Here is a 20,044-nt window from a genome sequence, read left to right on the forward strand (position 1 = left end):
AAGTTTCAAGCTGCTGACTTTCACACTTCCAGAAAGAGGAAGTGCACTCGTCTGTCAGCGTTCTCATTGCACATATTAAAATAATGCTCCCCACTGTGCATGGGTGAACATGCAAATGGTGTAAGTCTGAAGCCAAGTGTGAAAACTTCCCAATTTTATTTTTACTTTATAAATCTGCAGTACAGAGTCCTAAAAGGTACGTCTTAAATTTTGAATGTTTAAATTTTAGATTTTAAGAGTTTTTGTGTTTTTTTGAACAAGTAATAGGAATGATATGTGTTACATCGTGTGATTTTTTTAAACTGCAATGCTACTGTTAATCTAAACTTTTTATGAAGCCTTATTTTGTACATTTAACTGTTTGTCTATTGCAATCTTAACTTACATTTCTCTGCATTTAACATAACTTAAAATGTGTTCTTCAAGATCAGGTACATACAAAAACAAAACAAAAAATGACAATAAACAAGAAATAGACAATTAAGGGAAATAATAATATGGAGACGGTAATGGCACACACTGGCACACACTGAGATTTTTTAATATTTTCCGTAGTTTACTTTCAAAGCGAATCGATTGTGGGTTCAAATGATTAAAACAGCATGATAACATACTGGACAATCATATTTAAAACAGATGTATGTAGCTACAAATCATATGATCACAATGCAAATTTTTGTTGAGATAAAGAGTTGTAGAATCTAGTTACCAATAGAAATGAGTGAACTTTTGTGAATTTACCTCTTTCCCATGTGAATAACACCTTGTCAATAGTGAATTCTGCCTCTTGTTCTCTGGGAGTATGACATCACATTCTTGAAGACAAAAAACACTACTTGTGAAAGAAAATCCATAGACAAAGCTGGATTTCTGGAGGAATGGAATGCAAACAAATCAGCAGGCTCATTCTTCTGATGACAGTTATAGGTATGTATATAATGCATCATAATATATCAAGACATAGTTTACTTTATTACAAGAAAAACTAATTCCTAAAGTAATTAATCAAACAAAAAACAAGCCAAATCCATTGAGGTCCTTTAAAAAAATGCATATTAAACTGAAGAAAATTTAGATGGTGATGATGAAGATGATGACATTTTAGAAGGAGTTTGTAGAGAGTAAAAGCTCGACCACAATCATGGATTAATTCTACTGGAGATGTCTGGCTTCATCATATCAACTGAATGTTATAAAATGAAGTTAATGAAAATGTAAAAATGATCTTGAGTTCACACAATGCTTTATTCACAATAGCCCTAGCTTTCAAATGGAATTGGACTTTGTAATAATTATATTTAGGATGCATTGATTAAATTTACCTTTTTATGTCTTTATCTTTTCCTTCAGGTGTTCCATGTTACTTAGCCGATTATATAAAAATAGAGACAACCTCACTGACTGCTGTTCAGGGGACATGTGTTGAGATCAGATGTAAAGTCACTGGAGTTTTACCTGATGAAGATGCTCTGTGGTTCTGGATGAAGGATGGAAAATGGGATGAAGGCAAACTCAGTGGCACCACTGTTTACAGTAACAAGCCCACAGAACAACACATCAGTCCACAGTTTAGACATCGAGTCAATTACACTGGATCTACACGATTAGAGAATACAGCCTTATCCTCCAATAATCCATCATGCAGTGTTAAAATCTGTAATCTGACAGAACAGGACAGTGGAGAGTATTTTTTCAGATATATCTCTAAGGAGCGGGACTTTAAATGGAGTACATGGAATAATGCTGTCATTACAGTCACAGGCAAGTACATCTACTGTCACTCTTTCATTTAGAATCATGGCTGATGATTGTATTTTTATGTAAAGTTTAGTTTTTTGTTGGGTTTTTTTTTGTCTTTTTGGTTAATGTCTTTATTATCTTTTATGAATAAATTATAATCACTAATAAAACTTCTTTCCCTTCTCAGAAAACCCATGTCCAATCACATTCAACAAACCAGCATCTGTAGAAGAGTCTCAAACCATCACTCTCACATGTTCTACTCCGAGTTCATGTTCTGAAAACTTGGAAATTCAAACTGTTCCTCCGTCTGGTTTAAGAACATCTCAGTATGGTTATAGTTATTCTGTTACTGCATCCTACAGAGCCTCATGGACGGACGACGGCAAAGAGTTCACCTGTCAAACACGAGGAAACAAGAACCCACAGCTGATGAAGAAGATCACGATCTCAGTGGAGTGTAAGTTTAGACTTGGACTGTTTCCTTTAACATGTGCAGGTGACTAAAGACATATGAAATTAAAGACACTATATAATTGTGATATATCTACATTTATGTAGATTCTCCTCATGGAACACAGGCAGTAATGAGCTCCACTAGTGTTAAAGAGGGTCATTCTGTAACTTTGACTTGTTCGGCCAAAGGAAATCCGGCCCCAGTCTTTACCTGGTACAAGAACAACCAGAGGAGGTCCTCCTCTCACAGTGGAGCCATTTGGAAAATTGACTCAGCTCAGACTGAACACAGTGGAGAGTATGTTTGTACTGCTCAAAACAAACATGGGACAGAAAGATCCAACTCTGTCCACATAGATGTTCAATGTAAGACACTTTTATAACAAAGTCATTATACACTTGAATTGGCTCATACACTTCCCTTTTGTTTCAGATGCACCTGTTGTAGAGGTGAGAGTGTCTTCACCTCAACCTCCATATAAACAAGACCAGACACTTACACTCAGCTGTACTGTGATCCGGAGCAACCCCCATCCTCATAGATATAACTGGTATAAAAATGATCAGAGAGTGTCCTGGGGACAGACGTATGTTAAGACTCTGCAGCCTGAAGACAGTGGCTCTTACACATGCTCCGCTGAAAACACTGTGTCCTCTGCAAAGTCAGGACCTCTGCAGATAGATGTTGAGTGTGAGTTTCAGAACTGTCTCCCCTATGCATTAGTCAAGACATATGTAAACAAGATGTTAATGTTACACAGCTGTGACAAAGAGAGAGGGGTGCTTCTACATAAATTTAATGTTTTAACCAAATTATCTAAAAGAAAACAGTGACAGGGCCTGCAGATGCTGCCACACAAACAAACCCTAGGCCGATGTTGGTCTGTTTAATGTATTTATCTGGATTGTTGTTTGTAGATGTGATTGACAAAATGGCAGTTGATTTTATGTTTATGAAAAAGTAATGAGGAAACTGTATCTGTTGCAGACAAACCAAAGAACACCAACATTGAAATAGTTGGTCAGAGCAGAGAAGTAGCAGTGGGTCACTCTGTGACTCTCAAATGTAACAGTGATGCCAACCCTCCTCCTCACACATACTACTGGTATAAAGGCAGTCAATATCTTCAGGGAATAAGTGAAAACAGACTGGAGATGAAGAAAGTGCAGAGAGCAGACGAGGGCTGCTACAGCTGCAAATTGCCACCAACAAACACGGATCAGGCTACAGCACAAACCTGTGTATAAAAATGCTCTGTAAGTCACTCTGGGTCCTCACTCTCTCTGACTATATTATACTCATGTGTGGTGTATATCTGAATAGCTCATAACTTTATGAGCCATTTTATAATGGGTTTATGTATGTCCGCTCTATGTATAATTAGACTTGCTCATGTTTGACTCAGTTCACAATTATTTGTTAATAACTGTTTTGTTAGAATGTTCAAATGAATTTAGTCAGTAATCCTAAACAGTGGTGGAATGTGACAAAGAAAAAGTAGTAAAATACTATACTTAAGTACATTTTAAAGTGGATACATTTTACTTTTACTTCATTACATTTGAGAGAAGATATCTTGTACTTTCTACTTCACTACATAAAAAAAATAAATAAATACTTCTACTTTCTATTCAAGTACATTTTTAAATTGATATTTTAATAATTTTACTGAAGTATTTTTTCATGTTATACTTTCACTTGAATATTTCTTTGCTCCAGTATTTGTACTTTTACTTAACAAAATCAAGTCCTAAATGATGTCTGTTAATGAGCACAAAGTATTCTGCAAGTATTATTTGAAAACATGTATGATAACCTTGATAGTGTGTGACTATAATTTTCCTCCCACAGATTCTCCCACCAGTCTGACTCTGTCCATGGACTCAGAGGTGACAGAGGGACAGAATGTCTCCATCACATGTCGTGTGGACAGTTCTCCAGTGTCCACCCTGACCCTCAGCAGGACCTCACAGGGTTCTCCAGTGGAGCTGCTCAGAGACACTGAGCACAACTCTCTGATCTACTCTGTCACTGTGACCTCTGCCCATTCAGGAGAATACACCTGCTCCGCCCACAACAGTGTGGGCTCAGACAGCACCAAGAGGTCACTCACCGTCAAATGTGGGTCAAGTTGGGTTTTACATGTTTCACAATCAGGCCAGTCTGTATTTACTCTAACAACTATTAAGACTGACATTTGCAAACATTTACATGCTCTAAAAGATTCCTAAATGGAATGAGACAGAAAATTTGTTAACATAATGATGATTTTATGGAGATGTTCAGGAAAAGAGTCTGTCTTCTATAGTCACTGTACATTTCCATAAGTACAGTATTGTGTGTCTGCAGATGCTCCTCAGAAGGTGAGAGTCCAGGCTGATCCAGGTCTGATGGTCAAAGAGAACACAACACTGACGTTACACTGCAGCGCTCTGAGCCATCCTCCTGTGAGCTCAGTGACCTGGAGCAGGGGCCCCACGGGGCAGGAGTCCCTTGTGCACACGGGGCCCACCTTCAGTGTGAGCTCAGTCAGTGTGAACGACAGTGGCCTCTACAGCTGCACCGCCCACAACCAGGTCGGACAAGGAACGTCTCCACCAGCTGAAGTTCAAGTCATGTGTGAGTATGTTTAAACAGAAAACTTAGTCTGGCACTAATGTGTGTGTGAATTCCACACTTAGTAAGAGCGCCTTGTGCATGTTGAGTTGGTCCAAAGCAGGCTGTGGTGCTGAGAGCAGAGGAGGAGCAGGGCCCTGATGGGAGCAGCTCAGTGACTCTGAGCTGCAGCAGCCACAGCTTCCCCCCGGTCAACCTCTACACCTGGTACAGGAGGACGGAGGACGGAGAGCTCAAAGTGTCTGAGAACATCAACTACACTGTGCTGTCCACACAGCCCGGAGTCTACTACTGCACTGCCAAGAACCAGATCAGTGAGAGCACGTCTGAGCCAGTCAGCCTCTTTCTACAGGGTAAGGAGACACTATAACACAATAACAACAAAACAAGTGAAGATCAGGGTGTCCTGGAAATCCAAGCATCAAAAGTATTTTTTTTATGTATTTGGTTCAGAGATCTACACTGTTAAATGTGGACACATTTTTGAAATTGCATGTATATATTAATTACACTTTTTAAAAAAGTCCTCTTATAAACAACTGCAAAACTAAAACAGAAAGTGTGTGTGGATCCAATTAATTATGCAACCAAAATTATATTTAATTAAACCTTCCCATTTCTATTTTGCTACAGATTTTATTATCATATTATCAGTTTTATCTCAATAGCAGCATTATCAATGTACCAACCAATCAATGGCCAAACCTTTCTGATTTTGTGTGGTTTTGTTATTTATTTTAGCCTCAGGCAAAAACAGGAAGCTTATTATTAAGTTTAAGATTATTTCATGTTAAAATTACAAAATGTGTAGATTGATTGGAGTTTATGGTGTTTCTTCTCTGCAGAAAGCTTTGTGAAGTACATTGGTCTGGCTCTGGTGCCTCTGTTGATCATCTTATGTGCTTTCATTGTTTACAGGTACCATCAAATATTCAGTAATATTTTATTGTAAAGTTATGGAACCACATTTGTTTAATAATACATGGCATTTGATGACAAATCAAACAAATCAAGTTAAAAAAAATATATTTTTAAAAATCAAGGAAGAAAAACTATTATAGTTGCACCATGTAATTTTTGTGTGTGTGGGAGGTCTCCATGGAGCTGTTACTACAGTTGAATTTCACACAGTATGGCTTTACATTCATCCAGCTTGCATTTATTTAATCATAAATGGTTTATTACTTTAAAAATACATTGACTAACATGCATTTGTGCTGCCTGGTAGATCTCTAGTGGAGACTAGAGATCTACCAGTATGTAGTTTTTTTTATTTTTTATGGCCAACGCTGATATTGATAGTTAAGAATCCAGAGTAAACAATGGCCAATAAGCTCTGCCGATATTTTTACTTGGGGCTGATTTTGATTATTTTCCCCAAATTATGTATTTAAATTTAAAACAAATTCACCCATGGTTCTTTTTGCTTTTTTTTACAACAAACCTATAAAAAAGCTGCTGTAGTCACATTTTGTGCAGTTATTTCTTCATATTAAAGATAAAGTTAAGGAGCAGATTGATCAAAACAAAAGCTAATACAAAAAAAAAAAAGTCCAAACATTGTCCCAGTATATACTGGCCAACCAAAATATCTGTACTCTCCACACATCTGACCTGTAACTTGGCCTGACCACCTACTTGTTTCCATGGAGATAATAAATTTAATCTCATGCTGTGTAACATAGACACAGCAATAACATCTCCACGCAGCAGGCAAACATTCTAAAAAAATCAAATCTTATAAGAGGTTCTCCAATCTGTCTTTAATTTAGTTTTGTTTTTCAGACTGAAAATAAAGGGGTCGTTTGAAGAAGAAAGAACGAACAAATCATGGTGGAGGAGTTGCTCAAAGGCTGTGGTAATATTTTCTATATCTATATGTATGATGCAGTACATTGAATTTGTAATAGAAATTAATAATGAGGTTACCCTTTTGTTTGTGTCACAATAATAATAATACATAACACTTGTATAGCACTTTTCAAGATACTCATAGACGCTTTATATGAGGAAACAAACAAAGGCAAACAAAAGAAAAAGACAGTTAATGAGAGGTGGTTTTGAAGAGATGGGTTTTCAGGGCTTTTTTAACATGGGGAGTGTGAATGAGTCTCTGATGTGCTTGGGGAGGGATTTCCAGAGGGTGGGGGCAGCAGCAGAAGAAGAGAAGGCCCTGTCTCCCCAAGTCTTGTGTTTAGTCCTGGTGTTGGAAGACAGGAGGTTGGCATCAGCTGATCAGAGGGCACAGGTGGAGGTGTGGTGGTGGAGGAGCTCAGAGAGGCAGGTAGGTGCCCGGTTATGGAGGGACTCGTACACAATGTTGAGGAGTTTAAATTGGATGTGCTGGGCGATGGGGAGCAAGTGGAGATCTCTGAGGACAGGGGTAATGTGTTCACGGGAGGAGGTGCGGGTGAGGAGGCGGGCAGCAGAGTTCTGGATATACTGGAGTCGGTTGAGGAGTTTGGAGGGTAGAGCAGGCTATTGCAGTAGTGGAGGCGGAAGGTGACAAAGGCGTGGATGAGGGTTTTGGCAGACTGACAGGAGAGGGATTGGCAGAGGTGAGCAATGTTCTGAAGGTGATAGAAGGCAGTTTTGATGATGTGTTTGATGTGGTGTTCCTAGGAGAGGGTCTTGGTCAGAGAAGATGCTAAGGTTACGAAGGTGGGAGGAGGAGGGGACTGGGGAGGGTGAAGTTATTATGGATTTTGAGGAGTGTTTTGGGGTTGATAATGATTATTTCAGTTTTGTCGCAGTTAAGCTGGAGGAAGTTAGACTGTAGTACTTTATTTCGGAGATGCAGTTTGTGAGGGTGGAATGTGTTGCCAGAGTTATGGATACATTATTTTTTTGTGAAATACCGGTGAAGTACTTGTCCCTCCACTTGAGAGTGTGACTTAATCTAGAATCTGAAAGCCACATACAAACTTGTTCTATCAAAATAAAGACTTAAAAGTTTATTATCATCTTGTGTTCAGGGACGATGGCACAGCTCCAGAGGCTGCTCAGAGGATGTCCATGCAGAGACACCTGGAAGGAGAGATGTCCCACCACCTCAGCAGAGAGCAGACATGATGTGAGTAAAAACAGATAAAGAGAATGCACAAACACAATGTCTGATAGTATTCACTCAGGGAAGATGCTGTTTACTTGTCCTTATGTGTTGACAGGAACAGTACATCCAGTGTCAATGTTCTTTACTCCACTGTGAACCCCTCCAAAGATAAACGGGTACGTATTTAAGAACAGAGCACCAGCAGTAGCTCTAGTCAATAGTTTTTCACTCTTACACTCTAGTCACTCTCATCTTTTTGTTGAAAATCAAACTCCTAAACAGGACCCTGAATGCTTGTATCGATCACAGGCTCCAGAAAGTATGTTATTTAAATCCAATTTATATTTTTTTCTTGCGTTTTCAGACAATCGTAAAACTTTTTTGGTAGTTATTCCAAATGTGTGCATAGTGTCACCATGGTAACTGCTGAACATTATGCCCTTGGCATATGGGCAAGCACCTCAGTGCTGCAAATATCAAATCTAAATTATCTAAAAGCTCATCTTGTCTCAATCTTGTGGAACCTAATCTTCTGTCTTGTCCCACCTCTGTGGTCTATGTGTCTGAGAAAGCATCATGTTGTTAACATTCAAACTTGCTTTTTTTTTTTTTTATGATTGGTCAAAAGATTTTTGCTGTTGTACTCTGTGTTTTTAACCCAAAAGGTTTCAAGATGTGAGCCTTCAATAAAATCCCATCTGCCTGCCCTCCCCCACACAGGTCTTTGAAGTAAATGCATCTTTTGTGTTCCTGGCAATTATGGCAATGATGAGTTTGAATAACAACTGATAATATATATCTTTTATATATCGTTTTTAATATTGTATTTTCAATTCAATTCAATTCAAATTTATTTATATAGCACATTTAAAACAACTTCAGTTGACCAAAGTGCTTCACATACAAGTCAACAGCAACAGCATAGAAGAAACAGTTACATATACAAATATACAGAAAACATGTTAAAACTACCAAGATAACCTGACTAGCTCGTACTAAATGCCAGGGAGAAGAGGTGAGTTTTCAGTCTTGTCTTAAACTGCGTTACAGACTGAGAGGATCTGACAGCAAGAGGAAGGCAATTCCATAGTCTGGGCGCTGCCACAGAAAAAGCTCTGTCACCTCTTGTCTTGAGACGAGTTTTGGGCACGACCAACAGGAGCTGATCTCAGGGCTCTGGGGGGAGTATAGGGCTGCAGTAACTCCCTCAAGTAGACTGGACCCATGGAGTGCAGACATTTGAAAACAATTAACAACATTTTAAATTGCACCCGGTATAGGACAGGGAGCCAGTGCAGGTCACACAGAAGAGGTGTGATGTGTTCACATTTTTTAGTATTTGTCAGCAGACGAGCTGCAGCGTTCTGGACGTGTTGTATGCATTGCAGGGAGCCCTGGTCCAACCCTACATATAAAGAATTACAATAGTCCAGGCGTGATGTCACGAAAGCATGGATCACTTTTTCGAACTCTGCCCGTGGGAGGTAGGGCTTTACTTTAGTGAGGAGCCTTAACTGAAAGAAGCTGGACTTAATCACAGCGCTAATGTGCTTGTCCAGTTTGAACGTGGAGTCCACAATCACCCTAAGATTCTTCACTGCAGGAAGACAATATGAGGACAGGGGACCAATCACACTGTCCTGCCCAATCAATGGATTAATTTGCCCAAACACCACAATCTCTGTTTTTTTATGATTTAGATTCAGGAAGTTTGCGCTCAACCAGGTTTGTACGTCCCTGAGACAGTCCTGCAGAGCTTTAATAGTGCTTTGGCTATCAGTTGCAGTCACTGGCAGATACATTTGAATATCATCTGCAAAGCAGTGAAAAGTGACATTGTGCTTTCTAAAAACATCACCCAGGGGGAGCATATACAGAGCAAAGAGGGCCGGTGCTAATGTATATTTACATATATTTTTTTTTAAGTGCATTCATAAATTATTTTTGCAAAAGCAAATAATTTCAAACTTCATGCAGGCCTAATTGAGGCTACTTTTAACCTTACTGAACATCAGTAGGTCTATCCAAATCAACAGAACATGCTTAAGATTTGTAATTGGTGCCAAAATGACCACTGGCGACACCTGATGGCTGATATCGGCACGTGTATGGGTCTGATATTAAGCATATGGTCTCGAACAAAATAGCAGGAATTAGCAATGTTTCTCCAGTGTTATGGGGCTTGACTGCCTTCACTACACGATAAGATGCTTCATTTTCCTTGATATTACTATAGCCAAACTATTGCATAATGCTTTTCTGTGATTGCAAATCATCACGATTCCTCTCAAAAAACTCAACTGGCTTGTTCACTAAATTCGTGTGCTTTGTCTCTGTCTGTGGCAGAGGTGCAAACCTAACCTAACCAGGTGAAACTGAACTTTAAATAATCACAATCATATTTCCTATGTTTTTGGCTGGATCCTGTCTCCTCCCTTGCTGCTGATTTCTGTTGAGATGGAATCAGAAAATGATGCATTTTACAGCTAATACACGCATGCACAATTACCGATATCAATACTGTTGCAGATGTGTACAGATGTGGACCGTTATTTGTTCTTCACATGTATGTTTCACCTCTCCAGTGGCTCTTTGGTACCCCCAGGGGGAGGTGGGCCTCACCTATTTAAAACTGCTGTTATAAAACATTTTTGTGTTTTTGAGCCTCTTAAAATCCAGTTAACAGTTATCAGATCATGATTATTTCATTAGTCAACAATTATTTGATTAATACCAGCTTACCACAATTTGTACCCTTTCATGTTTTTCACTTGTGTTCAAAGATTCTGTGTCAGTAGAGTAGAGGGCTTGAGTCAGAGGGGAAAAAAATAATAAGTTGGTTTTCTATATTTTTCTTTGTTTTTTTGTTTATTTTTGACATCATGACCACCTTACCATTTGCATTTTAGGTGATCACAGTCTAATTCATGAATAAATTTTTCCACGATTTCACTTCTCAGAGCCGTCCTGGCACCAGTGATCAAAACGCAGACTCTCTCTTCTATGCCTCTTTGCACTTTGACAAGAACCGATCGTAAGTTCCACCCAGTAACATGAGTAAAAGTCCATCCAGTAAAAGACTCACATTACAATCTGTCTGTAGGGCTATGATCCCCAAAGACAGAGAGGAAGTCGTCTACTCCACTGTAAAGAAGCATCATGAGGTAAACCAAGTGTCACCAATGCACTTTTTACACACATTTTGGTTAAAGCTGAATTATGTAACTTTTCTGGTAGAGTGTCAGCTATGGAGAGGCTATTGTTTTACTTGGAATCTTCCACAGTATGGTCTTAAACTAATCTATCTTCAGAGGTGGGTAGGACTTAGTTACTTTTACTCTTTACTTGTTATCTTTTCTGAGTACTTTTCACAGCAGCATACTCCTACTTGAGTAATATTTTTACTGAAGTACCAGTAGTCTTACTTGGTTTACTCATCCCACTGAGAATAAGTTTACAAGTGACAAAAGCTTTAGGTTGACAGTCTGAAATTATTTGTTTCTTGCACCGCTCCTTCGGATATGATGTAGTTTTTCAAATTTTTTTATTTGTCCGTTGAAAATACCAGATTTTGTGCATTATTTAATTTTTTGTACTTCAAATTACTTTAACTTCAAATTGTAAGTCAGATGTTACCTGACTTTAAGTTACTCTTACTTGAACACTAGTTTTCCCAAAAAACTTTTAACTCTTTGAGTATTTTCTTGGACCACTTCTTTGTGCTTCTGATTTTTGGCTACCTCTGTCTATCTCACACTTAATAAATTGCAGCTGTTTTAATGGCTCAAAAATACTTTGAAAAATGTGTTGTTACTGTGAGCTGTGTCGCCTCTCCACAGATTTGACCTGTAACTTGTCCTGGTAGCGTTACAAGATTGGGGATAGATTGGACAGATGTTTAATGCCATGCTGTGGAATATTTCAGACAAAGCAATTACTCTTCCATAAAGACAAGCAAAGTTACATATTGCAGCTTTAAAGACAGTGTCAGAAACCTGTGTATTATTTTGTGTTACAGGAAGCAGGAGATGTCTATGAGAATGTTAGAAAAAAGGCGGATTGTTCAGCTGCAGCAGACAGCAGTGAGGATGAGGTGGATGTGAATTACTCCGAGGTGAACTTCAGGAGGAAAGTGACGGCAGCGGAGGAGGAGTACTCAGGGCTCAACTTCTAAACATAATTAGGAGCAGTTACGAGAAGCTCACGAAAAACTGTAAATGAAACCAGGAACACTGTATTCTTCACCCTTAAGCTGTGTTCAGACCGTAGCATCAAAAATATGCTGGACACCTCTAGTTGGACGCCTTTGCATTTGAGTTCAGACGCCCCTGATGTGCGTCTTGGATGCCATGGATGAACAGGAGAAAAATACTTGATGCACGTCCAGAGCATCCACTGTGGTTTGTGAGTGTCTTGTTTTCCTGGTCAAGAGAGTGGTCGAGTTAGTGTATTTATTTCACAAAACCCATCAGCGGATGGCGATCAGCACGGCGGCATATATATATATATATTTATACTCTACTTATGACATGGTGTAGATTTCTTGTTATAGTGTTTGTGGCCCCCGGGTCTTTCTCTTTCTTCTACTTCTTCCAGATAACAACGTCGCTATGTTACTAGATAGTAGTCCCTGATAAGTGGACTTGGCACGCTTGACATCAAAAGTTCTGCTTTTTCTACTTCTGACGCCAACGCCTTGGGCATATCCAGAGCATAGATGCTGACACCTGAAGACGAGCCGCAAAAACTAAAGACACTATAGACACGCGTCCACATAAACTTTGCATATAAACTGGACGCCTTGATGCCCAGGTCTGAACTCAGTTTACACTGCCTACATACGCCGCATCTCAACCCATTTTCACTGCAGCAGTAGAACCATCAGCCTCCTCAGCCTGTCCTTCTCCTCACTCATCTGTCTCCCCTGGTTGAATTTCTTTATTTGTGGTTTATTTGAGACTGTGGGGGGTCCCTTGAAATATTGAGTTGGTGGGTGGTCATCATGTATTAGCTCTGCCTTTCACACAGCTTTTTAAATTTTGTTTTATTCTATTTTTCGGAGGATTTATTTTTAATGTATGTATATAAACTAAAGTTATTTTTATTAAACTGGTTTGTAAAGTTATGGATATTTTTGTTTTAACAATGTGTGATCAGTAGAGGGCATAAGAAATAACAATTATCGACTACTACTACTACTACTACTACTACTACTACTAGTACTAGTACTTTGAGAACTCTCTGCCCACATAATTATAGCAGCACCACCTGTTAATGCAGGAAATATTCAGTTTTACCCCAACCAAGGCAATGCAGATTTACCTGGATGACAGACAACAATAAGTTATTAGTAGATCTGAATTTTAGTAAAGATGGTGTTCACATACACAAGATCACATCAACATAAAATACCTTTCCTTACCGTGTTGCTATACCTCAGAAGCAGAAGCAGCCACTTTACTTTCTTTCAAACTGACCTTGGCCCTGGGGCACCTTTGAAGGAAAAAGTTCTACTGACATGACATTGCGTGACACACTCCTGGGCTTTTTCCATTAGCACTGGGCATCAGTGGGACTAAGATTGTGTATGTCCCACACCAGCAGGGTGCATCATGGCTACACTTCTGTGCCTCACGGGGACTCACACAGCTCTTATATGCTTTGATGGTTTGTCTTTCATGCCGGCCCTCTGACATACAACACTCCAGAACAGGACTTTACTTTGTGGGAGTTCTCACCCCTCTTAACACTTTTATTTATTTATTTTTTTTAAATGGCATCATTTCTGAAAGAGAGACCATGGTGAGGAAAAAGTGTCTGAATCATGGTTTTTTGGGCTTTTAATTATTAGTGAAAATGTTTATCATCAGAAGTATCGGTGTAACATCATGATTAACATTATCGGCCAATAATGATTAGTGACCGATATTATGGTGCATCCCTAACCAGTAAAGCCCCCTTTTTTGTCAGTTCCGCTTTGAAGAGGAACTCTTTCGGGACCATATAAATGTTTGATGCTTGAATTTCCTCATTCATCAAGACAAGACAAGAGAGGACAGTGGTAAGTTTTGAAGATTACAAAAATATATTCACTAAATTATAGGGGGTCAGCCATCTGCTTGTCTCCATGTTCTTGATTGCCCTGGAATGTTCCATAGTAAAGCATTTAATTATATATACACGGAGACTACCACCAGACAAAGTTAGGTCAGATCTGTGGAGACGCAGCCAGTTTACAGTACAGTAGTAGTTTTTTTAATTTATTTTATTATTATTATTTTTTTAACAATAAAAACACCAAATGCAAGATACTGTATGTAATGCCGTACTGTGGAACATTCATAACATGTATAGTTTAATACAAAATCAACCAAAAAAGCTTATGTTTTAACTTGTATTACGGACAAAAATAATATTATATGATGCTCAGTTATGGAAGAAGTGTGGCTATTCTTAGCTCTTACAAAACAAGTTTTAAAAATTATGTCCAGTAAAGCTTTTCTCCACTTCTAAAATACAAAGCAGAAGTTACTGGAGAATTAATGTAGTGGTTTAAAAATAATCACACAGGATTTTTTTTTTTTTTTAGTTTAATAAATATTTATAATAGAATCTAACTATAATTTCTTAACTGCCAAAAATGCCAGAGGGGAGTTTCTGAATGTTGTACTTAAGTAGTACTGTATATTGCTCTCTGTCTGCAGGTTAAGGCTCTGGCACCGAGGTTCAGATGTGACTGTAGTTCCAGTGTGAGTGCAGGCTACACATACTATACCTGAGTTTTAAGTTTATAAATCACAAATCTAATGCAAGCACTGTTTCAAATTAATGGTCAAATTGGTCAAAAGCTCAGAATGTATCATAATGTATCTCCACAGATAAATTAAAAGACTTGGTGGAAAATGATGCCCCAACAAATCAGTTGCCTTGTTCTTCTGATGATGGTTAAAGGTAAGTAAGAAAGTAACATTTTATCTATACATGATAAACTGTGACTTAAAAACTAACTCTAAAAACTCATTTCCATCAGCTGTTACCTGTTACTCAGTCAGTTATGCAGAAATAGAAACAACCTCCCTGAATGCCCTTGTGGGGACATGTGTGGAGATCAGATGTAAAGTCACTGGAGTTTTACCTGATGAAGATGCTCTGTGGTTCTGGATGAAGGATGGAAAACGGAATGGAAGTAAAATTGGTTACACTGGCACTATTGTTTACAGTAACAAGCCCAGAGAACTCCCCATCAGTCCACAGTTTAGAGGCCGAGTCACTTACACTGGATCTACACGATTACAGAATACAGCCTCATCCTCCAATAATCCATCATGCAGTGTTAGAATCTGTGATCTGACAGAACAGGACAGAGGAGTGTATTTTTTCAGATATAGCCTTAAAAAGCGCAACTTTAAATGGACTACAAATAATGCTGTCATTTCAGTCACAGGCAAGTACATCTGTGTTGTGTCTGTAAAGGTTTGAGTTTTAATTTAAAATAAGAATGTCTTCACAAAATAAATCCTGAGTTAAAGTAAATTAGCACTTTTTTTCTCTTCTCAGACCCATGTCCAATCACGTTCAACAAACCAGAACCTGTACAAGAGTCTCAAACCATCACTCTCACATGTTCTACTCCGAGTTCATGTTCTGAAAACTTGGAAATTCAAACTGTTCCTCCGTCTGGTTTAAGAACATCTCAGTATGGTTACAGTTATTCTGCTACTGCATCCTACAGAGCCTCATGGACGGACGACGGCAAAGAGTTCACCTGTCAAACACGAGGAAACAAGAACCCACAGCTGATGAAGAAGATCTCAATCTCAGTGGAGTGTAAGTTTAGACTTGGACTGTTTCTTTAACATGTGCAGGTGACTAAAGACATATGAATTAAAGACACTATATAATTGTGATATATCTACATTTATGTAGATTCTCCTCATGGAACACAGGCAGTAATGAGCTCCACTAGTGTTAAAGAGGGTCATTCTGTAACTTTGACTTGTTCGGCCAAAGGAAATCCGGCCCCAGTCTTTACCTGGTACAAGAACAACCAGAGGAGGTCCTCCTCTCACAGTGGAGCCATTTGGAAAATTGACTCAGCTCAGACTGAACACAGTGGAGAGTATGTTTGTACTGCTCAAAACAAACATGGGACAGAAAGATCCAACTCTGTCCACATAGATGTTCAGTGTAAGACACTTTTATAACAAAGTCATTATACACTTGAATTGGCTCATACACTTCCCTTTTGTTTCAGATGCACCTGTTGTAGAGGTGAGAGTGTCTTCACCTCAACCTCCATATAAACAAGACCAGACACTTACACTCAGCTGTACTGTGATCCGGAGCAACCCCCATCCTCATAGATATAACTGGTATAAAAATGATCAGAGAGTGTCCTGGGGACAGACGTATGTTAAGACTCTGCAGCCTGAAGACAGTGGCTCTTACACATGCTCCGCTGAAAACACTGTGTCCTCTGCAAAGTCAGGACCACTGCAGATAGATGTTGAGTGTGAGTTTCAGAACTGTCTCCCCTATGCATTAGTCAAGACATATGTAAACAAGATGTTAATGTTACACAGCTGTGACAAGAGAGAGGGGTGCTTCTACATAAATTTAATGTTTTACCCAAATTATCTAAAAGAAAAGAGTTGCAGCGCCTGCAGATGCTGCCACACAAACAAACCCTAGGCCAATGTTCATCTGTTTAATGTATTTATCTGGTTTTGTAGATGTGACTGACAAAATGGCAGTTGATTTTATGTTCATGAAAAAGTAATGAAAAAACTCTATTTGTTGCAGACAAACCAAAGAACATCAACATTGAAATAGTTGGTCAGAGCAGAGAAGTAGCAGTGGGTCACTCTGTGACTCTCAAATGTAACAGTGATGCCAACCCTCCTCCTCACACATACTACTGGTATAAAGGCAGTCAATATCTTCAGAGAACAACTGAAAACAGACTGGAGCTGAAGAAAGTGCAGAGAGCAGACGAGGGCTGCTACATCTGCAAAGCTGCCAACAAACACGGATCAGGCTACAGCACAGACCTGTGTATACAGGTGCTCTGTAAGTCACTCTGGGTCCTCACTCTCTCTGACTGTACTATACTTATCTGTGGTGTATATCTGAATAGCTCATAACTTTATGAGCTGTTTTATAATGGGTTTGTGTAAATGTCCATTTTATGTACAATTAGACTTGCTTATGTTTGACATAATTCACAATTATTTGTTATTAACTGATTTCAAATGTCAGTAGGCTGCTTTTTCAAACATAATATTCAGTTCAAACTACAGGCACCAGACTAAATTGTTCAGAATAGAATGTTCAAATGAATTTAGTCAGTAATCCTAAACAGTGGTGGAACGTAACAAAGTAAAAGTAGTAAAATGCTATACTTGAGTACATTTTAAAGTGGATACTTTTTACTTTTACTTCAGTACATTTGAGAACAGGTTTCTGTATGTGGAGGAATATACAAATAAAAGCTGCGAGAAAAAAAACTTTTTTTTTCGTTGAACAAAATTCAGCAAATCTTTATCAAAATCACTACATTTGAAGCTTCACTAGACCTCAAAATCTGTGTGAAATACTTCTACGTTGTACTCTTTAAGTATATTTTTAAATGGATACTTTAATACTTTTACTTCAGTATATTTTTCATGTGATAATTTTACTTGAGTGTTTATTTGCTCCAGTATCTGTACTTTTACTTAAGAAACAAAATCAAGTACTTTCACCCCTGATCCTAAATGATGTCATGAGCACAAAGTATTCTGCCAGTATCATTTGAAAACATGTAAGATAACATCAATTCTGTGTTAGTGTGTGACTATGGTGTTTCCTCCACAGATTCTCCCACCAGTCTGACTCTGTCCATGGACTCAGAGGTGACAGAGGGACAGAATGTCTCCATCACATGTCGTGTGGACAGTTCTCCAGTGTCCACCCTGACCCTCAGCAGGACCTCACAGGGTTCTCCAGTGGAGCTGCTCAGAGACACTGAGCACAACTCTCTGATCTACTCTGTCACTGTGACCTCTGCCCATTCAGGAGAATACACCTGCTCCGCCCACAACAGTGTGGGCTCAGACAGCACCAAGAGGTCACTCACCGTCAAATGTGGGTCAAGTTGGGTTTTACATGTTTCACAATTAGGCCAGTCTGTATTTACTTACATGACAATTAAGATTGACATTTGCATACATTTACATGCTCTGAACGATTCCAAAATGGAATGAAACAGAACATTTGTTATCTTAATGATGATCTTATGGAGGTGTTCAGGAAAAGAGTCTGTCTTCTATAGTCACTCTACATTTCCATAAGTACAGTATTGTGTGTCTGCAGATGCTCCTCAGAAGGTGAGAGTCCAGGCTGATCCAGGTCTGATGGTCAAAGAGAACACAACACTGACGTTACACTGCAGCGCTCTGAGCCATCCTCCTGTGAGCTCAGTGACCTGGAGCAGGGGCCCCACGGGGCAGGAGCCCCTTGTGCACACGGGGCCCACCTTCAGTGTGAGCTCAGTCAGTGTGAACGACAGTGGCCTCTACAGCTGCACCGCCCACAACCAGGTCGGACAAGGAACGTCTCCACCAGCTGAAGTTCAAGTCATGTGTGAGTATGCTTAAACAGAAAACTTAGTCTGGCACTAATGTGTGTGTGAATTCCACACTTAGTAAAAGCGCCTTGTGCATGTTGAGTTGGTCCAAAGCAGGCTGTGGTGCTGAGAGCAGAGGAGGAGCAGGGCCCTGATGGGAGCAGCTCAGTGACTCTGAGCTGCAACAGCCACAGCTTCCCCCCGGTCAACCTCTACACCTGGTACAGGAGGACGGAGGACGGAGAGCTCAAAGTGTCTGAGAACATCAACTACACTGTGCTGTCCACACAGCCCGGAGTCTACTACTGCACTGCCAAGAACCAGATCAGTGAGAGCACGTCTGAGCCAGTCAGCCTCTTTCTACAGGGTAAGGAGACACTATAACACCTTCAACATAATGACAAGGTGTTCCAAAACAATTAAAGATCAGGGAAATTCAAGTATCAAAATGATTTATTTATGCAAGTGGTTCAAAGATCTACATTGTTAAATGTGGACACAGTTTACCAATAGCATTAATATTTTAATTACACTTTAAAATAAATCAGCTTTAAAACTATTATTATTAAATTGTGTGTGAGGTTCCCATAAATTCTGCCTAAAATCAAATTAATTAAATTAAATGTAAAGTTTTCCTTCCCATTTCCATTTTTGCTCCACATATAATAATAGTGGTATTAGCAAAAAACATAGCCAAGCCTTTCTGATTCCATTCCATCCATCTTCTTCTGCTTATCGCTGGCCAGGTCACGGGGGCATCTCTACAGGATTGCCCAGCCACCCTGTAGATGAAACTCATTTCGGCCACTTGCATTTGAGATCTTGTTCTTTTGGACATTACTCAAAACTCATGACCATAGGTGAGGGTAGGAACATATTTTGACCGGTAAATTGCGTTGCATTTTGATTCAGCTCCTTCTTCACCACAAAGGTCTGATACAGTGACCACATCACTGCAGATACTGCTCCAATCTGCCTCTCAATATCACGCTCCATCCTCCCCTCACTCGTGAACAAAACCCCAAGATACTTGAACTCCTCCTCTTGAGGCAGGGATTCTCCACCACCTGGAGAGGGTGCTACCTTTTTCCAGTCAAGAATCATAGCCTTAGCTTTGGAGGAACAGATTTTCATCCCAGCTGCAAACCAGGGTCGGACTCTCCTCTCCAGTCCCTGGAATAGACCTCACCAGGTCAGCTGAGGCTGAGGAGTGTGATTCTCCTGTAGTTAGAGCATACTATCTAGAGATCCTCAAATTATTCCTTCTACAGGTTAATAACTTCCCCAGGTGAGGTCAGCAGATCTCCATTCCCACTGTGAACAGGGTTGGTGAAGCACAGAGCTCCTCACAGGTCTCCATGACAGAGGGCTCCATCAGGTGTTCCCATCAGGCCCTCATGATACACTTGGCTCTGCTAGGTCTTTCCAGACAACAAAGTCTGATCAGCACATCGGCCTGTGTGTCCTGGTGCCACATTCACTGATGGACACCCTCTGTTATGGACAAATTGCAACTAGCACAGACATCCAATAACAAGACACTGCTAGGGTTCCCTGTCTCTCCCTTCCTCCC

At 39.5% G+C, this 20,044-nt stretch overlaps 2 protein-coding genes across 5 annotated transcripts in view; both read left to right on the forward strand.

Annotated features, from left to right (window-relative positions):
• Window positions 1-202: 202 nt before the first annotated feature.
• On the forward strand, window positions 203-12,990 carry LOC110175082 (B-cell receptor CD22-like). The gene is made up of 16 exons (XM_055163443.1): window positions 203-927; window positions 1,351-1,761; window positions 1,928-2,200; window positions 2,302-2,562; window positions 2,630-2,887; window positions 3,185-3,442; window positions 4,049-4,318; window positions 4,547-4,816; window positions 4,903-5,166; window positions 5,659-5,731; window positions 6,599-6,671; window positions 7,789-7,886; window positions 7,981-8,041; window positions 10,826-10,899; window positions 10,969-11,029; window positions 11,884-12,990. The coding sequence occupies exons 1-16, from the start codon at window positions 879-881 to the stop codon at window positions 12,037-12,039; spliced, it is 2,910 nt and encodes a 969-aa protein (XP_055019418.1). The 5' UTR covers window positions 203-878; the 3' UTR covers window positions 12,040-12,990.
• Window positions 12,991-13,115: 125 nt separating this feature from the next.
• The window catches only part of LOC110175080 (B-cell receptor CD22-like), a 39,313-nt gene continuing 32,384 nt past the window's right edge, over window positions 13,116-20,044 (forward strand). The window contains exons 1-9 of one of the 4 annotated variants that reach the window (XM_055163541.1): window positions 14,470-14,816; window positions 14,896-15,309; window positions 15,423-15,692; window positions 15,792-16,052; window positions 16,120-16,377; window positions 16,668-16,934; window positions 17,721-17,990; window positions 18,219-18,488; window positions 18,575-18,838. In XM_055163541.1, coding sequence (XP_055019516.1) covers window positions 14,768-14,816; window positions 14,896-15,309; window positions 15,423-15,692; window positions 15,792-16,052; window positions 16,120-16,377; window positions 16,668-16,934; window positions 17,721-17,990; window positions 18,219-18,488; window positions 18,575-18,838 — 2,323 coding nt within the window. In that variant the 5' untranslated portion in view covers window positions 14,470-14,767. Of the gene's footprint in view, window positions 13,927-14,442; window positions 14,817-14,895; window positions 15,310-15,422; window positions 15,693-15,791; window positions 16,053-16,119; window positions 16,378-16,667; window positions 16,935-17,720; window positions 17,991-18,218; window positions 18,489-18,574; window positions 18,839-20,044 lie in introns of those variants that run through there. The other 3 variants (XM_055163540.1, XM_055163543.1, XM_055163544.1) reach the window with 3 other exon arrangements.

This window comes from Boleophthalmus pectinirostris, unplaced genomic scaffold (assembly GCF_026225935.1).
Source record: "Boleophthalmus pectinirostris isolate CB_2022bp ecotype Guang Dong unplaced genomic scaffold, ASM2622593v1 HiC_scaffold_6, whole genome shotgun sequence".
In the NCBI taxonomy this organism is placed as follows: domain Eukaryota; kingdom Metazoa; phylum Chordata; class Actinopteri; order Gobiiformes; family Gobiidae; genus Boleophthalmus; species Boleophthalmus pectinirostris.

Excerpts from the sequence above, each read along its gene's own strand:
- LOC110175082 (XM_055163443.1), top strand. The coding sequence starts at position 879 with ATGGAATGCAAACAAATCAGCAGGCTCATTCTTCTGATGACAGTTATA. Across the intron at positions 1,762-1,927 it reads TGCTGTCATTACAGTCACAG|AAAACCCATGTCCAATCACA; the intron begins GCAAGTACATCT and ends TTCCCTTCTCAG. Across the intron at positions 4,319-4,546 it reads GAGGTCACTCACCGTCAAAT|ATGCTCCTCAGAAGGTGAGA; the intron begins GTGGGTCAAGTT and ends GTGTGTCTGCAG.